The sequence below is a fragment of the Podarcis vaucheri genome (assembly GCF_965113315.1).
Source record: "Podarcis vaucheri genome assembly, chromosome: 3".
In the NCBI taxonomy this organism is placed as follows: domain Eukaryota; kingdom Metazoa; phylum Chordata; class Lepidosauria; order Squamata; family Lacertidae; genus Podarcis; species Podarcis vaucheri.
The window spans coordinates 87,233,812-87,256,041 of record NC_138761.1 but is presented as its reverse complement, the minus strand read 5'-3'; the positions used below and the strand labels follow the sequence as shown (position 1 = coordinate 87,256,041).

At 39.9% G+C, this 22,230-nt stretch overlaps 1 protein-coding gene across 3 annotated transcripts in view; it reads left to right on the top strand.

Moving 5' to 3' along the window:
- KCNQ5 (potassium voltage-gated channel subfamily Q member 5) overlaps positions 1-22,230 on the top strand; it is a 264,075-nt gene that overhangs the window by 139,804 nt on the left and 102,041 nt on the right. Inside the window, exon 1 of one of the 3 annotated variants that reach the window (XM_082218292.1) lies at positions 11,283-11,368. The exons of the other annotated variants lie outside the window; for them this stretch is intronic. Coding sequence (XP_082074418.1) covers positions 11,349-11,368 — 20 coding nt within the window. The 5' untranslated portion in view covers positions 11,283-11,348. Of the gene's footprint in view, positions 1-11,282; positions 11,369-22,230 lie in introns of those variants that run through there. 3 annotated transcript variants of the gene reach the window in all.

Sequence of the window (22,230 nt, the reverse complement as noted above, 5' to 3'; positions counted from 1 at the left end):
TCTTCTTGGGGGGAGGATTGTTAGGTACTCACATATGATAAAAAAGAAAGGTTTTTCCCTCCCCCCTTTCAGTCCTGTTCCGATATACCAATCCTTTGATGTATCTTCTTCTTGATTTATTGTTGAATCCAGCCCGTCGCTCCACTTCACTGAGGTCACTTCATTTAGCAGCCTTAACTCCCGATCTTCGCTCCAAGTATGTGCATTTGCTTCTTTCTAATTGTTTATTTTGAGCTTCTGCAACCAGGCCGCGCAATCAGAGACAGCGTCTGGGAGAGCCGTCCCACGCGAGGGCTGTGTGCCTAGTGCCCTCACCCCCTTCTTTCGGATCAGGGGGTGATTTATGGCAACCGCAGGCAAGGCAGTGTTCCCCATTCCCTTGGGATAACAAGGGAGGCTGCATACTCCCATATCAGCCTCTTAATTTCCTCGTGTGAGACGGAGAGATGGTATTGTCAGCCATCTTCCAATGCGCCCCTACCGCCCCCCCCCCCACAATACACATTTGACCGCTACCCTACACATGTGGCATTTATGAGGAGAATATGGGATTGTAATAATGATGCTTTAAAATCCTGATATTATTGTATGAATGTGGGGCTTGAATCTTAAATCTTACTGCCACCGTACAGCACCAGCTATGAGGAAAACTTTGGAAGTGTTTGTTTCCATTTTCACTTGGTTTGACTTTATGTGCAAACCATGAACAATGGTTAATCTGAACAAGCAAGGATTGTAAACTACATTATGAAGTTTGTTTGGGCAAAGCATAATTAAACCTAGTAGCAGCTCCTCCCAATTCAAATGTTATTGACAAGCTGCATTCATTGAAAATGGAAGGAAATGCTTCCAAAGTCCTCCTGATGGCTGCACTGGAGGAAAGAGGGGGGAGCATACTAAATCCAAGGCTTCTTCACATAGCACTAAACCATAGTTCAATGCAGCATCCAAACTCAGTCCCAGTCTAATAGCTGTTTACTACACTAAACTCATTAAGCAATGTAAGTAAGTTCCCTCTTGATGGTTTTTAACAGATGACAAGAGTGACATTCAGCAACATTTATTCTTTGCTCACTTATAAGAGGGCTTGAAAGGAAAGCTCAGCTGTTTGCCAAAACAGATTGTAAAAGGTTGTTCTTTTCATAAATGCTTCAGAAACAATACGTCCTATTTTTCCAGAAAACATATTTGATTTGTTTTGGTTTTTCTGCAAAAGGCGATACTACCATGACATCTACACTATAGTTCTTCGAAGGATTACACACACACACACACACACACACACACATACACACACAACTGATGCAGTATTCACAGAAGGGGGGGGAAACTGGGAGCTATCATTATGACAGCAATCTTAGTGTCCCAAAATAGCTACTACAACAGATCAGGATATACCAGGGTTTTAGATGTTGTCTGATTTTCAAATCGTAATTTAAAACAAATCAGCGTCTCCCAAGCTCAGATATTACATGGAGCTGTGGTTTATTTAAAACTGAAAGTAGAAGCGCAAAAGAGGAAGAGCATGTGACCCTGTGGTTTGCACAGTGGGAAATCAGGTGCAATGCATTTTCCTACCTGACTTAGGACATTTGTTTTTATCAGCTGTAGTCCTGCGCAGTAGGAGCAGCTTGTCCATTGGAGTTGAGCTGCAGCCGTAGCAGCAGTAAGCATCACTGCCCCTTACTGGGAGCTGGAAAAGCAAGGTAATGGCTGCACAGGGACACTAGCAAAGCCAATCCAGCCCTCAAACCAGTGTACCTGCATGGCCCCAGCTTCACTGCTGCCTCACCCTTCTCCCTCCTCTTAAGTGGCAGCATCGCTGCTGCCAGGAGGCTATTGCTGTGGCTCCAGTCTACCAGGAAAGCCACTCCTGGTGCTCTGAGGTAGAACGTTTTGTATAAGATATATCTAATATACAAACCAAATAAAAACGGCAATGATTTGACTGTATAATACACTTATTTACAAAATACCACTTCAAAACCTCGAGAGCTGGAAGTTTGTTCCACAGTTTAGGTGTTATTTGAAAGCACCGCAGGTCATGAGCAGTAATGTAACTCGTGTTCTATAAATGCATTATCAAATACAATGGGTGATATTCAGTGCTAGTCGCGCTCATAGTAGAGCCGCTGAAATCAATGGAATTAAGTAACCGTTTATTTCAACAGATTAGCTCCGAGTGTGACTTAGTTCATTATCACTCGGTGTAAGTAAAATTATATACAGGCCTAATTACACAAGTAAACAAAGAGCTGTGATTACATCTGCGATATCATTAAATTTTGGTAAATAGCTGTTGGAGAGGGGCAGATTGGGACTGTTGTGCTCTGGAGGGGGGGTTCTTTCCTCAGTGGTGGGTTTTTTTTAATAATCTTTCTCTCCCTCACTTTCTCATGCATACCAGAATAGTTGTATGCACCATTAGGGGAAACTTTATATGTATACTTAACACACACACACACACCCTACACAGGACAAATAGCAGCTTTAGAGGGGGCGATTTTCATTTGGAAGACGGCCTAGAGGGAAAGCTTAAAACACACAGAGTCTCAGTTGCGGCTATTTGAGAAAATGGAAAGAGATGAGAGTTCTGATCACAAATCTCCACCATCTCCTTGAGTTACGCCCAATGTATCCTTCAGTTTGCTCAGATAGACGTTTACCACTGTCTCTGTGTTTCCAGAGCACAGATAATCTGCTTTCCATTTGTATCTTCTGCTTTATGACCTCTCCTGCACCTTTGCAACACTCATAGCCCCATCGTTTATTTTGCTTCCTCTTTTTTCTGTTTGGCCTCTTACTGTCCTTATCATACCCCCTAATAATTTCTTATATTCCTGTAATTCTCCTAGTGCCTCCTCTCAAAAGTTCTTGATTGAACCAGTTATAAGATCTGCAGCCCAGTATATATATATAGGTTTAGCTCAGAAGTAATGACCAATATTTCCAGTAGGGTTTACTCATGAGTGTATTCAGTGGCTACCACGATGGCAGGGATGGCATTAGCTAGCATGTCCTTCTTCTCCCCTTACATAATTCTAACCATGTTAGTCTCCTGAGTGCCTGAAAAGGGCTATTTCCCCCCCCCCCAAAGAAGTGTCTTATGTAAAATTCATTTAATTTATTTCAATAGCTGCCTTGAATACTTGATCAGAAAGGCACTATAGAGAAATGTTTAAAATAAATAAATAAACCCCTAATCTGAAGCTGGATTGGCTTTCTGCACTCAGTGGCAACTTTTCTAAAAAGCTGCAGTCGTGTGCCAAGAAAACCAATATGGGCTCAGCTCAGCAGATAATGGACAGCATCAGAAGGCGTCGGTTGACCAAAAATGAAAGAATACACAGCAGCAAATGGCAGCACAAGTGAGCTATGCAAGCCAATTCATACATTACTTTAACAGCATGACTTTCAGAAGCTTTGAGTGCCTCACAACTCAATTTGCACTCCTCACAATTTAATTGCCTGCAATTAAAGTAATATTTGAAGTGAGACTCCAGGTGACCTTCTGATTGGTGAGATCCATGAGTCGCTCTTCAAACATTAATTGTGGGAATCAGAAAGAAGCGTGAGACACCTGAGCTTCTGCAGGGTATGTAATTAAAATAAGGCATTAGCCGGCTGTCAGCACTGACGTCTGAGCATTTATGTTGCCCACAACATTTCAGAATTTAGATAACTGTTTTTTTGATCCCTTGGTAAATTCATGTTCCACAGACATGACACACACTTGTGCACATTCTGTAGTTAAGGCAGAGACTGGTGATAAAGAGAATACTAAACTATATATTGTTATCATTCCTCTTTCCAAATTTTTCTTCTTTAACTCATAGCCATTGTGTAAAGACAAGATTGGGTAATGGGAGGAGAATATAGCAATCCTATACATGCTTTCCTTAAGATAAGCCCCACTGAATGGTTTTGAGAGGGGAAGCCTCCTCCACCCATGGAGGCTCTGTGTGTGATTTAAGACCCTGCACAATGGGGGAGCCTCATTGAACAGAGGAGGGCCCTGCCTTGGCCTTCGCCCTCAAACTTAATAGAAATGAAATGCCATGATAGGTGGAGCTCAGCAATGTGTCCCTGCTTCTCCTTGCATGTGTGTTTGAATGGAGCTCATGTCATTCTGTCCTCCCACATCCTGCCCCCATACACATTTTCTTAACTATTGATTATTAAGAGGGGAATCGTGGGGGCCTTGAGCTTCCGCAAAGTTTGTAATTAAAAGTAAGGTAAATCCAATGTAGAATGAGTCTGAACAGGTCCATCATACCAACACAGAGATTGCCATGATAAGTTTTGCAGGTATTTATGTCTGGTATTTCACAATAGCTGAATCTCCATTACAAAAACAAGCCTAGAATCTCTCTAGGCTAGTGCACTGCTCACCTGGAGCAGCCACAAGGAGGAGGAGTTGAAATTTTTTACTTCCCAGTCTAATAAATGCAGTTTGTTGTATCGTCCAAACCTCAGACAAACGGGATAACCTTAACTATGGTTAGTGAAACTAAGCCAGCTACATCAGTCATGGTTCAAAATGGAAGCAAACGCTTCTGAACATCTTGTGGCTGCACTGGACAAGGTGGAAGTGCACTAGCTGGCAAGGGGAGCAAGGCCAGGCTCATTCACATAATTGCTATGCTGTGATTTAGCAAGTGGTGCATCTGAATCAGCCATGTGACTCTACTGTACAGTATTACACCAATTAGCAACTTCAAGCGGCACAAAGCTGTTAATTTTCACTAGTATCAAAACTGTTGCATGAATTATCCAAATGCCAGGATACAACAGCTCATTAGCAGCTCTCTTAATGATGTGTACACGATAATCCTGGTGTTATCACCGCTGGTGGGAATTCCAGACTGGGTGTAAAATACACATCTAGAAAACAGTGGAAGTAATTTGAGTATGGTAATCAGCTCAGATGTCCATTTGGACACTGAAATTTTCCCCAAGGGCTTTTCATCAATTGATGTAATGCATACATGGAAATAAGCAGTTTCATTTATTTAAAAAACCCAGGGTGGAAGTTATTTAGATTCTGGATCAAGTGATTATATTTTATTTCTTTATTTTGGCAATCAAAGTATGAGTCTGTATGTGTGAATGAATTTTAAACAAACACAGTAATTATTTGATAGTGTACCGGTACTGCAGATATACTGCCCTATAATTCTTTTTCACTGTTATTATTTGAATAAATTCTACCAGTAGAAGTTGCATCTGAGTATTTTTATCAGCTTCCTTATACCCTGTTTTCTGATTGTTGCTTGACATGCAAGATTTATTTTGACACAACCTTGTTACATTTTGACACTATAGTTTATCCAACGAGAGTGAAATGTCACAGAATGGTACAAAACTGAAGTAAGGAATTAGCTTTTGACATTTTGCAAAGACTAAGAATAATAGGGATCCTGATTTTAAAAGACGGTTCAATATGAAGGTATCCTTTAAGCAAACAATGGCTTTTTAAACATATTTCAGTAGTGTAGCTGTCTTAGTCTGCTGTACCAAAAATAACAGAGTATTGTGGCACTTTAAAGGCTAACAGCTTTATTATGGCATTAGCTTTCCTGCATCTGATGAAGTGGACTGTAGTCCACAAAAACTTATCCGATAATAAATTACTTAGCTTTTAAGATGTGACAAGACTTTGTTCACTTGCATACACAAAATGTGGGAGACCTTTTCTAACTGTAACCACTGAAATAATTTTACAGGAAACGTCAAGAGATTCAGGCTAGACTTGTATGCCTTTAGTGGACTGATGTGTATAATAATACTCTGCCTTTGATCATGGAGTTTAATCTGCCTTTCTAGCCCTTTCTAGCTGGTTCATGATCATTGAGCTGAATATTGCAATTATGTGACAACCAGGTTACCCATCTTTCGCCCTGCATGTCAGCTATGCCAGATAAATCCAGTAATTGGATCCAAAAGAACAACACAAATTGGGGGGGGGCAGATCCATTAGCATTGTTCTACAAACACAAGCTCTTACACAAGCTCAATAAAATCTTTTTACTTTTTTACTTTTCTCACACAGCACCTTAACATGAAATCTACTGTGAATAAAAGAAGACTTCCATACACAGAACGCACCTTGGGATTCAACCCATGATATAAATCTGTAGTATGTTCACATTTGGAATATTGTGTGAAGTTCCAACAAACTCCTTTTTTTAATAAAAAAAAAAGGAAAAAGGATGCTATAGAGTTGGAAGATACAGAAAAGGACAAGTAATATGATCAAGAATATGAACAACAGAGAAATTTTCCATATATATATATATATATATATAATCACAAAACCAGTTGTGAAGTTCACCCTTGAAGGAGTTTAAGGAGTTGTGTTAAGTCAAAATTTTACTGACTATGCACATTATTATCTTATTTAATATGCTTTTCTCTTGCATCTTCTAAATTAAATTTGAGACGTGAATGAAATTATATTTTTGGATGTTTTTACATTGTGTTGTAGAAATAGTCTGAGGTGCTAGGTTAATCCAAGGTGGCTAGAGTCTGGAGTGTCAGTTGATCCAAGAGAGAGAGAGAAAAGTTCTTCCCACACCACATGCTTCATCAGTGCAGGGTATTATTATAGTCAACTAGCATAATGACCTTTAAAGATGATGCTCATTGGCATGTATCCAGTGGTGGCAATGACCTAGCTCAGGCTTTCTCACCCTGTGATCTGCAGTATGTCCGTAAAAATGCGGTTAAAAATCGCACTGTATCTAGCACAGCCCACAACACTTGCTACAACTAACAGAAAAAATATTAAATGGTTTGCAAAGACCTTGAGAAATTTTCAAGTGCTTCATGGCAAGCAGGGTTTGGGAGCCAACTTCACTAGCGGAAAGTGCTTCTGCTCTCATAAGGCGGGACACTAAACTTTTGCTCCTGCCTGCTGCAGCCATCTGTGCCATTGCTCATTCTATTCTGGAGCCCCCTAACCCTCAGGAGCAACTTTTCAGGGGCGTGGGGAACCGTAATAGGTGGGAGGGGGGATAAGGAAAAATTGAGTGCCCTGCCTTGTGTGATCAGAAATGTTGTCCAATAGTGCAAAGTCACCATGTAGCTTATTTTTTTAAAGGGAGTCATTTAATCTTAAGAGAAATGTTCAAAGATGGCAGTGTTCAGTCTCCAGCAGTGGCAGATTGGGATAAAGCCAGGCTGTTACAGCTTATCCAAAACATTCTTAGCTATTATGTTTGACCAATCCTCTCTGCATTGTTGGAAACATAATACTAGTCCAGTTGAAACTTCATTCTGATCCAGCGAAACAACACACGCTCATTACTTATGGGACTTCATCTTTTATTTCTCTCATTTCCAACATGCTTTGATAAGCAGTTGTGTATGCCCCTGAATGCAAACTTAATACAGAGAACCTGGGGAGAGCCATTTGTGACAATGCAGTTTAGCTGTGATGAATGCTTGAGCACAAAGGTTGTGATCATTGGTAATTGTGGCATTAGACTTAATTAGGCAGACCTGAAGATTTCCCACAAGGACTTGGAGGCAATTGCCCTTTGTGGTTGTCAGAGAATAAAAGATGGCAGACCAGTAAGTGGCCCAACTATTTTTTTTATTTAGGTCTTACACTATTATTCTAAGCATTCAGATTAAGCATGGGCACTTCTCCAAAAGAGTTCATTTAATATGTAAAGTGGTATGATTCAGATTTATTCCTCATTTTCTCAACAATATTAAGTGAATAACTAAAGATACAGTAGTAGCCCAAGAAAAACGACACATAAAATAATACGCTTTGCTAGAACATTTGCATTTACAATTCTGTTTTAGCACAAAATCATCACTTGTACATACAACTAACCTGAATTGTTATAGCATATACTATACAGCATTTTTTTTAAGCCCAGGCTTCATGTTAGTCATTAAGTTAGCTGGGCAATTTTGTCTGCCTATGTTTGGAGTTCACTTTAGTGCTATGGCATACAACTTTCTAGACAGAGAGAAATAAGCAATGTGATTCAGATTTTGTGTGATATGGATGCTTTTAAATTAAAGTGAATCTTCAGATTAAAGTAAGGTTTTGTGAACAAGCCACACTTACTAGCGGTACAGCTGGTTGTGAATAAACTTTGAATTATTTTGCTAATTGTTTTAAGCATCTTTTAGTTGACAGAACTGAAATAGAAGGGAATGAATCTTTGGAGCACTTTGAGGAGATATAGGAAGATAAGATTTAAAAGTACAGTAAGCCTAAAATTTATGCACTTTTAACTTGTGCACATTCAGCTTTGTGAATCGGCAAAAAAAAGAAGAAAGAAAGAAAGGGGGAGGGTGTCTGGGGAAAAGACTTTGGTAATCCCATCCGCCATTGCACCCAATGCATTTTGACTATACAGGCACCTCCCCACTCACACACAACCAGCATGCGCACAACTGCTGACATGCATGCTGCTTTCTGCGCCAAAAGCAGGCGGAGATGGAACCAACTTGCATGCATTCCAGTGGCACAAATAGTGGCTGGAAACAAATACCCTATGTAAGTTGCAGGTTTACCGTACCTTAGGTGTCTGTGTGTCTGTGTGTGTGTAGATGGTAGGTAGGTAGGTAGGTAGGTAGGGATAGATAGAGATAGATAGATAGATAGATAGATAGATAGATAGAAGGCTATTTTTGCTACTTCAGAAAAAAATAAAATAGATACTTTATTGGGTAAAGGTAAAGGGACCCCTGACCATTAGGTCCAGTTGTGGCCGACTCTGGGGTTGCGGCACTCATCTCGCTTTACTAGCCGAGGGAGCCGGCGTACAGCTTCCGGGTCATGTGGCCAGCATGACTATGTTGCTTCTGGCAAACCAGAGCAGCGCACGGAAACGCCGTTTACCTTCCCGCCGGAGTGGTACCAATTTATCTACTTGCACTTTGACATGCTTTCGAACTGCTAGGTTGGCAGGAGCAGGGACCAAGCAACGGGAGCTCACCCCGCTGCAGGGATTCGAACCGCTGACCTTCTGATCGGCAAGCCCTAGGCTCTGTGGTTTAGACCACAGCGCCACCCACGTCATTTTACTGGGTAGATACAGCTTATTTCAGAATGTTGGTAATGTGGGGGAATGAGGGTTTCCCAACTCATTATCTTAATTTCAGCTGTTTCGTATGCATTTGGTATGTGTGATGGAAACTTATTCTAACCACACTGGGGTCCCACTTATTTATGGTCTAGTGTCAGTGGCGACATTACAATAAAAAAATAAAAATGATAACTCCTTCACCGTATGTTTGTTGCAATTTGGGGAAATGGCAGAAAAAGATATCCCTGTCTACTCTCCAATTACTCTGCTAACGACTCATCAATACAGAGAGCCCTCCTTAAGTTATGTCCCAAGGGTTATTATCGCTTACTGGACTTCTCTCCTAATGACAGAGCAATCATGTGTTAACAGTTACAATTGGCAATCCAAGATCTGAATATAGAGTGGGTTAAGGTATACCATATTTGGAAAGTTTTGCATGATCCTGTGATTAAGACCCAAGCAACGTGTGAATTTACACAAGTGGAAAACTTTGCTGTTGTTTTTTAACCTGGGCCCAACAGCAAAAGATTTGTGTCAGGAGCTTAGTAAACATGGAATGTATAATGGAGCGTATATGGGAAACAGACTTGCAGGAGAATATTGTGGAGGATAAATAGTTAAACATATCAATATTGGCCAAAACAAGGGAGCTTGCATTAAAAATAAATTACAGATGGCATTATACACTGGTTGAACTTCCCTGCATCAACCCCAATCGATCTTCCAGTTGTGAAAGAGGATGTGAAAATAGGAACGTCTTTTCATATGTGGTGGGAGTACCCTTAGGCACAGGCATTATGGTCCAATTTTTTTTATTGAAATGAGGAATATTCTTGGAGAACCTGTTCAAGCTACACCTCAACTGGCGCTATATTTGATAGTAGAAATGAGGAAATGAAATTGAAGACGTTATTAATTCTTTTATTAGTGGCAGCACATACAACCATGGTTCAGAGGTGGAAAACATTAGAGGAAACTGGCACTGGAAATGGTGGCATAACGTCTGGAGTATAGCTATACGGGAAAAGCTTGTGTGGTGTGCAAAACTCTTGTCTGGTAGGACTAAGCCAGAAGCCTTTTGAGAGGTTTGGAAAGATCTTACACAATATACGAACAGGGCTACAGCTTCCACACTTCCCGATAGCGGCCTCAGCAAATATGTGCCCTGGGTTTGAGTTTCAAGAGAGGTAACCATGTTGGTCATTAAGGGGCCACTAGACTCCTGTTCATATTGAGAAAGACGAACAAATTTATTATGGGATAAATTGCATGGACAGAGTCCACTTCGTTAGATATATCTGATAAAGTGTAGTCTGATCTACAAAAAAAAATATGCCATCATAAATTTGTTTGCCTTTAAGACTCTTCGTTGTGGCTTTGAGTTGAACCTGAAGATGGCCATCAAATCAGCATTTTTAAAAAATAACTAGACGGGACAGACAACTTCCCATTTTATATGCTTTAGTAGAGTTTCATTTTCTAATTTTTATCGTGATGGTTCATTGCTGAAAATAGATTCAATCGGGATACTGGGAAATTGGTTTCTTTGTTTAATAGTTAAAGAGAAAAGACCAGAATGAAAGTGTATGTGTGAATAATACATGACAGTAATTTGGGACATTATTACAGAGCTTATGCTATGTGAAAAGAATCAGATTGTTTCTGCTAGATCTAGAGGAAGAGATAATTTTGGTTTTGCCTTTTTTGGTTTTTAGCATTGGATCACCTGTTTCTCTATTAGTCATGCTATCAATTATCTTTTCAACCTAGCAACAATGTAATTGCTTTTGGTAACACTCTAATAATTACGCTCCAGGGTTGTCAGCATCAAGAATCATTTGTACTTGCCTAGTTTCTATGTTTTGAAACAAGTTGGATTCTGTACCATACCTACTACTTTGCAAAATTTGGGAAATGCATCCCAAAAGTCAAGGAAGTAAATACGTGTATTTGGAATGCTGAAATATAGTTTTCCAATTTAAAACAGAGGTGAGACAAGTTCCCCAGGGCAATATTCCTATATAGTAGATGTGGAATTTATTTGCAGTTCAAGCAAGAAAGAACCTAATCATGGGGCAGGAGTACAATTTTGAAAATAAAAGGCAAAGTTTATTATTATGAAGGACTGAAAGCTGCTCCTACTCTGGAAAAAGTTTAGTTACAATGGAATGTAAACACAGAATTCCCTTTCTCTTGTGATTGTCATGGCAACTGTGGAATGGAGAAATATTAGAGTGAGGAAGAAAAACTTTTCATCTACAGTATTCACTTCTTGTCTCTAACAATTCCCTTATGAACTCAGATGGCATTAGGTAAGAGGCTTCTGTTGACATTATTTAAAATCACCCTGTAGGGAAGCGCTTTAGAGACAAGATTAATACTGATTCAAGAGGCATTTTTATTCTCGCTGTGAATGAAATGCTCTGCTTGCTTGCTTTGCGAATTATTCCTTTGCTAAGAGCCAGTGAAGGAGGGGGTTTTTCTAAGTTTAATTTGGGCAAATTTGCATGAGTAATTTAATGAATTGTCCAAAAATGAACCGATCGGGCCTCTATCACCTAATATGCAAACATATTACCATGTGCAATTATAATACCATGTGAAATCAGTCCTTAGTTCATGTATGTAAACAATGGAGTTGATTGTATAATCAAGATTCAGAGCTTGTTGTCTCATGATGTTAGTTCTTAAATGAGTGCTGATTATATATGTAACTGTCTTATACTGAAATAAAAAAAATTCCTTCCAGTAGCACCTTAAAGACCAACTAAGTTAGTTCTTGGTATGAGCTTTCGTGTGCATGCACACTTCTTCAGATACACCAAGAACTAACTTAGTTGGTCTTTAAGGTGCTACTGGAAGGAATTTTTTTTATTTTGACTATGGCAGACCAACACGGCTACCTATCTACTACTGTCTTATACTGAGTTGGATCATTGGCTCAAGTAGCCCAGTCTACTATGACTGATGACCGTAGCTGTCAAGGGTATTATAGGAGCCTTTCTTAACTGTGGTACCTAAGATTCTTTTTCAACTGGGCATCTGAAGAACTGAATTCAGACATGCCTCAGGTTCGGTGGAACTGAAAAGTAAGTGTTTATATGATTGAAGACTGAATATTCAAAACGTTTTTGTATTTTCATATACATACTATTTAAAGTGCTGCCTATTGATTTGCTGACCCACTGTAGTTTTCACATTAGGTAGGGGGAAATGTCTCCTAGCGTTGGATAAAACTAAAAGGGAAAAAAAAATGTCTTCTGTTTGACCGAGTTTGATGTTCAGGGAAGGGAGCTCAAACATGATGTGGGAGTAGCAATTTTGAACTAAAATTAAAGCTTGTAGTTGATTAATTACACTGATTAATGCATTAAAGTTTGCAACCCCACTTCTTATCTGTATTTTCAAAAAATTGAGTTGATAGAAATTTAAGTGATGGACTTGGCTTGAATTGTGCTGTAATCGTCCAAATCTCTGTCCATAATGAGGTCAAATTCTAGCCCTAAGAAATGTTATTTCAACTCCCACTGAAATTAGTGGGAGTTTTGGACATCCAACTGTAGGCAATCTGGCAAATTTTAAATTACTTATAATAGAAGACAAAAAGAACAGTGTGTCACATACTGTAGAGAGTGTGACACACAGTGTGTACACACACAGAGAGAGAATGAATATGGATTGTGGATGCAAGATACTTCTGCATTTCCACCACAAAGGAAATCCTTAGAAAAGACATAAATACGTTTGGTGTGCTCTGCTTAACATCACATTATTAGAAAACCGCTACATAAATTACATTAATAGAATCAGCCGAAGATTAACATCTCTTCCTGTATTAAACTACTAATCGTAAAAGGCATGGCCTTCATTTAGACAATGAAATGAAAAAGATTTTGTAGGGGCTCAGAAAGATGCTGGGGGGAAAGGAAAACTTAATAGAAGAGCTATTCTCTCCCTTCATGGAAGGTCTATTTTCAATTTCTCAGTATCCCACTGCTAATACTCAGTTTTCAGGATTATTAATTACATATTGTGTTAGCTCAATTGCACTTACACAGCTCATGTTTACATTTGCTTGCATATGGTTTCTTGATTTTATAGGCTTCATTTCTACTTCTTTGGTCATGGCTACTGTCAGCACTGGCCCACCCGTGAAGCAAAGTAAAGCAGTTGCCTCAGGCAGAAGCCCCTGAGGTGCCACCCCAATGGGTGCCCCGCCACCTCCACTTCTGGTGGAGAAGTGGTGCTGGCATTTGCACCAACTGCTAGTGAAAATCTCATGCATTTTCCTTTCTATAGATAATTAGAAGACCCTCTGGGGCAATTTAACCCTTACCATTTCCCCTGTGCTGCTTCCCCAGCATAAATCATCCCTGTGCTGCTTTTATCTTCATGTGGAAAACTTGCAGATAGTATACCTGCGTTTACTCCCACCCCCATCATAGAGGTGCAAACACCTCCCCTGACACCATTTCCTCAGTCTTCAAAGCATTACTTACTAAAATGAAATGAAATATAACAAGATATCCTTGTCATAGATCCCTCAGACCTTTTACTTAGTGTCAGATCACCCACGTCCCTAGAGGTGAATACCAGGCCTAAGGCATGTCCATGACTATGAGTTGGGCCCAACTTATTCAGGGACAGCCCCATGGAGGCCATGCATTCCATGAAGTCCCGAGCAGCCCCTTGTAAGGTCGTGTCGGCATGGATGTTAAAATCCCCTAGGACAACCAAACTAGGTGTCTCCAGGAGAACATCAGCCACGACCTGAAGCAGCTTGGAAAGGGAATCCTTGGTGCAGCGGGGAGGTCGGTACACCAAAAGGAATCCTGTACTGCCCCTATTGCCCAACTTTCAGAACATGCACTCAGAAAACTGGGTCTTCCCAGTAGGACGCCTGATGCAAACTAATGACTTCCTAAAAATCACTGCAACCCCCCCTCCCCGCCCACATGGCCTGAGTTGCTATGCATAAAAGAAACCTGGTGGGCAAGCGGCAGCAAGGACAGGCCCATCTGCCTCATTCAACCAGGTCTCTGTCACACATGCCAGGTCAAATCCTCCATCCACAATCAGGTCGTGGATGGCAGTGGTTTTATTCATCATTGACCTGGCATTACACAGCAATGCCTTCAGGTCATGTGGGTTTCCCCTGTTGATTCCAGTATCCATCCAGTCAAGGCCAGACCCGGAGGCAGGGATAGTCTTCAAACAACGACTAAACCTGCCTCCTCGGTAATGACATGGTCTGGTCTTAGCGTAACTCCTCCTCCTGCCCATGATCACCGAGATCGGATGTCCCAGTGCTTCCCCCCCTGTGGAACTTGTCCCAGCCATCGTGTTGGCTGGGGCCCCACTCCCAGGCAGCCCTGATCCCACCCCTTAAAAACAAAACACAAACTATACACAACCAATAAAACTACAGAAAACAAAAACAGAACAATTATACTAAAATTAATCCCCAACCAAATATCCATCCCTCCCACCCACCCCCAACAAAGGAAAAAAGGAAAAAAATAAATACAAATTTAAATTGCCAACGACTGCTTGAGGACATTTTAAAACACATTAACCACTTGGAACAGGGAAGCAATTGCAGAACACTTCCCAGCTTCCCAAAAAGTTTGTTCCAAATAGTAGTACAATAATATCTGGAGGGCCAATGTTTTTCCATCCCTGATGTAGTTAGGTGGAATCTACACACATATAAAAAAAAACGCTGTGGGGAAAAAAGCATTTTGAAAAATACATTGAATTTTGCATAGCCATCTAGTGTCATATTTGTACAGTGGTACCTCTGGTTACGAACGCTTCTGGTTACGAGCTGCGCTAACCTGGAAGTAGCTGCTCCTGGTTGTGAACTTCGCCCCAGGATGCGAACAGGAGGCCCCATTAGTGAAAGTGTGCCTCAGGATAAGAATGGTTTCAGCTTAAGAACAGACCTCGGGAACAAATTAAGTTCATAACCAGAGGTGCCACTGTATATTGCACTTTTCAACACATTTAAAACATTTTATTTTTAGCTGTGTAGCTGAGTCCTTAGGCAGCGTTCTGTTGCACAGGAAGGAGGGATTGGCTATACCTTCTGTGTCAGTTGGTACATGTGTATTTTATCTAAAACATTTGCATGCTGTCCTTCATTCAGTTCATATTCCAGTAATAATCACCAGCCCTTTAGTCACAGTTAGTCGTCAGATTGAAGGAGGAAGCAAACAAGTACGGAATATTACGGTTATGTAATAGAATGAATTATAAGTTGCCAAATATATTGAAATCAGTGACAAACTATCCATGAATTGATATAGATTGCATATAGGATTATTAGCCCTTTTCTGTTGGTAATTTGATTTGGGCATGAATTGTACTCCATACAAATTATGCTCTATACAACTTAAATGCAAAATGTTTTTCTGCTGCTGTTTCCAATGCAACCTTCAAAATAATTCTTTTGCCTTATATTGGGGTGGGGGGAGGGAAACCATCTAAGCTCTTTACGGTCTGGTATTTTTAAAGAGAGGGGGCTGATAGAATCAGTCTTTGTAGTCATCTATCAGGATGTGCAAGATAAGATCAACTTACAACTGAGGATTTAACTGATAATCTTCAGTGGGTCTAAAGGACTGTAGGGGAAAGAACATATAGGAGGAATTTCTAAGTACATCAGATAATAAATGATATGTCTGTAGAGTAAAACACTATTCAGTGTTGTAAGTATAATTCTGCTGGCTTTGTTATACTCTCTAAACAAACAAAACACAAAACAAATAGTGTTTATCGAGTCTGCCTTGTGTGTCAGATTTCAGTTTCAAATAAACTATTTATTTTCATTTATTTAAGACATTTATTTAAGACATTTATTCCTTATGCTAAAGGCATTCATACCTTTAGCCAAAAGGGCTCTCAAAGCAGATTTAGATATTGCAACAATAGGCATTATTGGACTAGCGGAGAAGGAGTAATGATAATGATTTATAGGGGGAAATAAACACCTTATATTTATAAATAACTGAAGAAAAGACATTTAATGTTCCTGCACTCATACTAACAGCATGTAGTAATTACCATTTCCAGTAATGAAATTAGCTGGCACACCACAGAGGCCAAGACTTAGCTGTCTTAGAAAAATCAGGAGATCATTAAAGCAGGCTCTAAACATGTTCTGCCCCATTTATTTTTTTAAAAAAGAATAACTCCTGTAACTTTGCATTCTCTCCCCAGCCCAGAATATGTTGTATTTGCATTTAATTTTAGAACCTATAATGCTACTTACTGTGAAACTGCTTTTGCATAACTCTGTAATTTATGAGATTCATTCTGTTTACAGAACCTACCAAATAGTATTTTCTCCTAATTCAAAATGTTTTAATAACTTTGTATAAACACCTCTTTCACCCCATCTCTTGATTATACTGGGGAGGGACCAAGAGACACAGCACTGTCAAATGTGGGCTGGCCTTGACTCCTTAACTGTTTCAATTATATGGAAAGATTCAGGCTATGGATGCTGCCAAAAACCAAGGCCCCATTTTACGGCAGTCATACAATACAAGCTGCAGCTATGTGGCTCTTTCAGGTGATATGATTACTTCCGCCATACCACAAGTGCAGAATACTGTCCAAATGAGCACACTTGTAGCTGCCTTATGCCAGCTCATACTATTTGGAGCATCTAGCCCTAGCACTATCTACCTTGACTAGCAATGCAAGAAGTGCCAGGAAGAAGACTTTCACATCACCCTCTGTCTGAGATCCTTTAACTGGAAATGCCAAACACTGAGCCTGAGATCTTATAGGTTGAAATGATGTTTTACAACTATGACTAAGCTATGGCCCTTTCCACCAGAGGCCTCTGGTGCTAGCATTCACATTGCTGTTTACTACAGTGCCAGCGTGCTCCCACCACTGGCTTTTTTAAAGCCAGGTTCACATGACATTGGGACGCGGGTTGCGCTGTGGGTTAAACCACAGAGACTAGGACTTGCCAATCAGAAGTTTGCGGTTCGAATCCCTGCGATGGGGTGAGCTCCCGTTGCTCGGTCCCTGCTCCTGCCAACCTAGCAGTTCAAAAGCACGTCAAAGTGCAAGTAGATAAATGGGTACCGCTCCAGCGGGAAGGTAAACGGTGTTTTCGTGTGCTTAGTCATGCTGGCCACAGAACACGGAAGCTGTACGCCGGCTCCCTCGGCCAATAAAGCGAGATGAGTGCCATAACCCCAAAGTCGGCCACAACTGGACCTAATGGTCAGGGGTCCCTTTACCTTTTACTTCACATGACATTAGGCACAATCCATCTTCGTATCTGTAGCTTTTAGAGAAATACTCCTCTTAGAGGTGCTTTTCCTCAAACCAGCTTCCATCTGATTTAGAAATGGAAGCCACGGTTCCATTGTGGTGTCATATGATTGTGGCTTTTGTGTGGCTTGGAGATGCAGTGGGGGGGGGAATGACCTCACTGCATTTCAAGGTGCAAATGTGAACATAGTTTTAATTTAAGCATACAGTCTGGGAAGCTCATATTCCTGAGGTTTGCACATGTTGAGGTTGGAATATGGAGCCCAAATTATGTATTCTATAAATCCAGCTGCACATGTTCTCAAAGAGTGAGGTTTGCTGCAACAAGTTCCCAGCATATATGGTATATGAAAAGCTAAGGGAGATACTGTGGTTTGTAATGTCACTAGGTACTAAAAATGATTCAGGGTCATTTCCACTATACTCAAAAACAAATTGCACATGTTAGGTTCAGTGGGCAAAGAGTGCAGTTCTCCTGTTACCTGCAATAGAATCTCAAGACATTTGCTCAAGAGTTACTCTTCTGAAGATGTTAGGATAGTTTTATAAGAAGCAGTTTGAAAATTGTACATCAGGTCTTCACACATAAAATAAAGGTTGATTATGGATTTAAGCTTTGATTGGGGCATTTCAGTAAGAAATATAGCTTAATTAAGACACAAAATTATAGTGGAAATTGTGTGTGTGTGAAGTTTCAACTGGGGAAATGTAACAAAAAGATCATTGGGTTGTTGTTTTTTTAAAAAATGCAGTTTAAAAAACTAAATAAGCACATTGTTTTGAATCTCTGAAATTATGTTTTTAAACTATAGTAGCTGCTGCTTTTGACAAGAAATGTATCCTCTGTCACTCTCATTGCCATTTTTAAAAAGCGCAACATGGGTGGGATTCAACCTATGAGTCCCATCAGCTGAAGCGCTGTGCAAGGACTTCTGCTTGTGCAACTGGGCTTTTCCCCCTTTCTTTCCCCATGCCCCCCACAATTGGCTGTGCAGGGAAGACCCCCTGGAACACACAGCTGGGAGACTCTTCCATCTGGCAAGCCAAAATGCTTGCTTTGATGGAAGAAATGCCTTTGTGTGATGATGAATTCCTTCCCATTACTTTGCAACATCAAAATTAATATACTATTTTTCTTACTACAGATGTACAGTTTTGTGGGTTTGTCTTAAGACAGTCTGGAAACTTTAATAGGTTCATAATGTGGGAAGTGGGAGAATGGGACACAATACTCCAGTATTTTACCAACTCCACTCCAAAAAAAATATTCTGGGCTTACTTCAAGGTGCCCATTTAGAATTATAAGGCCCTGAACAGCTTGGGGCCAGAGTACCTTTGGAATCACCTTGTCCCATGTGGCTCAGTTGGTTAGAGTGTAGTGCTAAGAACACCAAGGTTGCAGGTTCAATCCCTGATGGCTCCATATGGAAGATGGACTAGATGATCCTCAAGGTTGCGTCCAACTCTGCAATTCTATGATCTATGGACTTGCCCAATAACTCAGCTCTGTTCCAGAGGCCCTCTTCCATATCACCTGGGGTACAGTCGGTGCTCACAATTTTGATGCTCAAATTTTTGAAGTGTTTGCCTCGAAAGTTGTGCTTGGCCTTCTTCATGGGCAATGAAAATGACTGTGTCCCACTGAGTGTTCTCTCTTTTTGGCTTCTTTTGTGTTGTTTTTTTATCTGCTGCTTTTTATTGCTTTATTTCTAATGCTGTGCTTTTATGTATAACAGTGAGCTTATAATTGGTCACCACAATCTTGGTGGGCTGGGACTTTCATCCATTCACTTGGTCCTTTGCAGCAGTCATTACTGAGATGGTCTCTGTAACTATATATATATATATATTTCTTTTCTGTGAGAAGCCAGCTGCTTACACAGTACTTCTCCCTCCCAAAATCAGATGTGATTTATTACTGAGCACGGCTGTGTGTGCAGCAGCTCTAATAGGTTTAGTAATAGCCTAACTGCATTTTCTGCTTAATCGCGTTAGTAGCCATTTTAGTGTTTAATTACCTTTCCAATGTCCATAATAGGAGTAGCATTGTTAACATATTACATTTTAAATGAACCTGAAAAATTCAGGTCATCCTCCTTAGTAATGATAAGACTTAACCGTTCCAACAGAGGGGATTGGCTTGAACAATTATACCTCTACTAATTAAAGCTATTTTTGTATCACTGAGCATGTAAGTGAATGGCCTAAAGAGCGTACATCCTGAGACTTAAACTATAATAGCGATTCCTCCTCCTTTAGAGTATTGAAACCAGACATGATGCAGGAAATCCATTTTATTTTATTTACTTTAAAACAGGCACATGTTGGAACAGTTTTGATCACCTCATTGGTACTGGGCAAGGGAGTCATTTCCCTAATCTAAATCTCACCTCCTAACTCTGCCGGTGAAAAATACAGGAATAGATGCTGTGTTTTAGTAACTATGGAAAACATTTACCCACAATCCAGTAGCCCTTCATATATCTGCCATCACTCTTAAAAGTAGATTCTGTGATTCTATGAACCTCATTAAAATTGTGCCTTGCCTATACAGTGTAGATGAACTGCTGGGTGGGGAGGGAGTTTATATATCTCTAAGTTAACCCTCCCAGGAAACTCCTGCTGCCACCATATACCTTTAAAATAAACAATTCCTTAATTACTCCTCTTTCTGTAGTAGCGTGGTTACTATAGTGTCGGTGTGAGAGACCCATAACTGAGACCTAAGACTCAGCTACATTCTTGAAGATAAAACGCTTTATATGCGTTATAATGCTGTGACACCAGATGGCACTGTGTAGTCCCATTTTTTGCCAAAGGGATTTCCCTGTATGAACTTTACAGCATTTTTAACTGAATCGCTTCTTTCATGTGTCTAGATCTAGTCAGAGCTTCAACAAAATACCAAAATAATAAGGATTAATAAATATTTGATTACTTTAAAGATCACATGAAAATATATAGTTGTAAGATGTTGCTACAGACTTAAATTTTAAAACTTCAGGTGTTATATCTTACTTTTAAATTGATTACATGTATCATGAGTCCCGAGGTGCCACCAGTCTCAGGGATGGGATGGCAGGCTGAGAAAGATGTGGGAGGACAGGATGATGACATTGGGAAGTTAGACTGGGAAACAGGGGCTGGAGGAAACAGATACCCCCCCCCTTTCTCAGGATATGGCTGCTCCAGATGGGGAAGCAGGTTTCCCACTTCCCCTCTTCCTTCCTGGGGAGAGGGGGGGCAGCTAGAGTGGAATCCAGAGAGGGTGTCAGTTGAATATTTTATTTCATAAATGTTGTAAAAGGGGAACAAGATTTTTGAAAGTGTTCTTTGTTCTGTTTCCCTTCCCTCAATCCTATCATTTATGTTAATTTAGACTTCATTGTAATATACAATGTTTTATTGTAGGAATAGTGGGTATATGTCATTTTGCAGCTAGTAACATTCTTGCAGCTATTAATAAATTCCCTACTAAAACGCATTGTTCTAATATTTCATACTACCCAGAAGTATTACTATAGATTTCAAAGGCAATGAATAACCAATCACAGTTTCAATATTTTTAGTAAGCTTTGCACAGTATTACTTTACCTTTTCACAGCTCCACAGTGTATGGAAGAAATCGTTTCCAACATCAGTTGCAAATTATGCCTTATTTAAACTTTTCATAGCTACTAAGGAATATGTAAGTCATCATCTAGTTAACCCTCTGTTTAAAAGAACGGCATTAATTCCTCTTCTATCTATGCAAGCCGGCACTCACAGAGCAGGGTTGGTTTCTCTAGTGAAGTCTTTTCTCAGGTTCAGCACTCAGTGACGAAAGCTCAGCCACAATAAGGTCTTCTTTCTGAAAAGACACTTTCACTTGTATCAGGACCACTATGCTAGCTTTAGAGTTCCAGCTCCCTGCTTGCTGAAGCCTCTCTGCTTCCTTAAGCACAACTCTTCTGAAACCGTCTATCACTCTATATCATTGAGGATGAATGCTCAATAAAGAGGTTGTTTGGAAGCAATGCCAATAGGGATGCAGGATAAATTACGTTCACATTTAAAGGCAATTCTACCTAATTTGCAGTTTCCAAAATAATACACAAACCAAAACACAACCATTCTTTGAAATTCACACTTCTTTGAATTTTGCAATGCAACTCTCCAGGGTACAAAAATGCATATACTAGGGTAAAACATCATACAAATATGCATTATATTAGGGAAGATTGCTTTGCAAATATTTAGATAATAGACAATATTGCAGACAAGCATGTATTTATTATGAGAAATATAATAAAATGCTGGTGGTTTGTTATGAAGACTTTAAAAAAAAACAAGTAGAAAACTGATATGAAATGTGGAGAGCTGAACTTAAGATTGAAAAACTGAGAAACTGAAAGGGACAGATTCATTGATACCTAATCAATGAATTGAATCTGGAAACTGCAGACAGAATTGGTCTCTGCTAGCTGTTTAAGGTATCAGGCTACACCTAGGATACTGGGATAAATAATCAATGACTGATCCCAATTTTTATTTTATTCTTGACAACATAATGCCCAACTGTTACAAATCTGTCTTTTTTCATTTGTGTGCTTGTTAAATTGGATATTGCCTTTGTTTCTTTTCAAGCTGTTTACAGGGTGGGTAGTATGCATAGATAAATAAATAGTGGTTCTTAGTACCAAGGTCTCCATGAGCCTGCTATAGTATTATTTTTGGATTGGTATTCTTAACAGCTTCCATTTTGATCTATTTAAAGCAACACATCATGACAGTTTTTGGCCTCAAGAGTTTCATTTTTATAGCAATTTTGAAGCCGGTGGAACGCTGGCATTGACTCAGCAATTTTATGCCATGATTTTACTTGCAGCATTGCCTTACA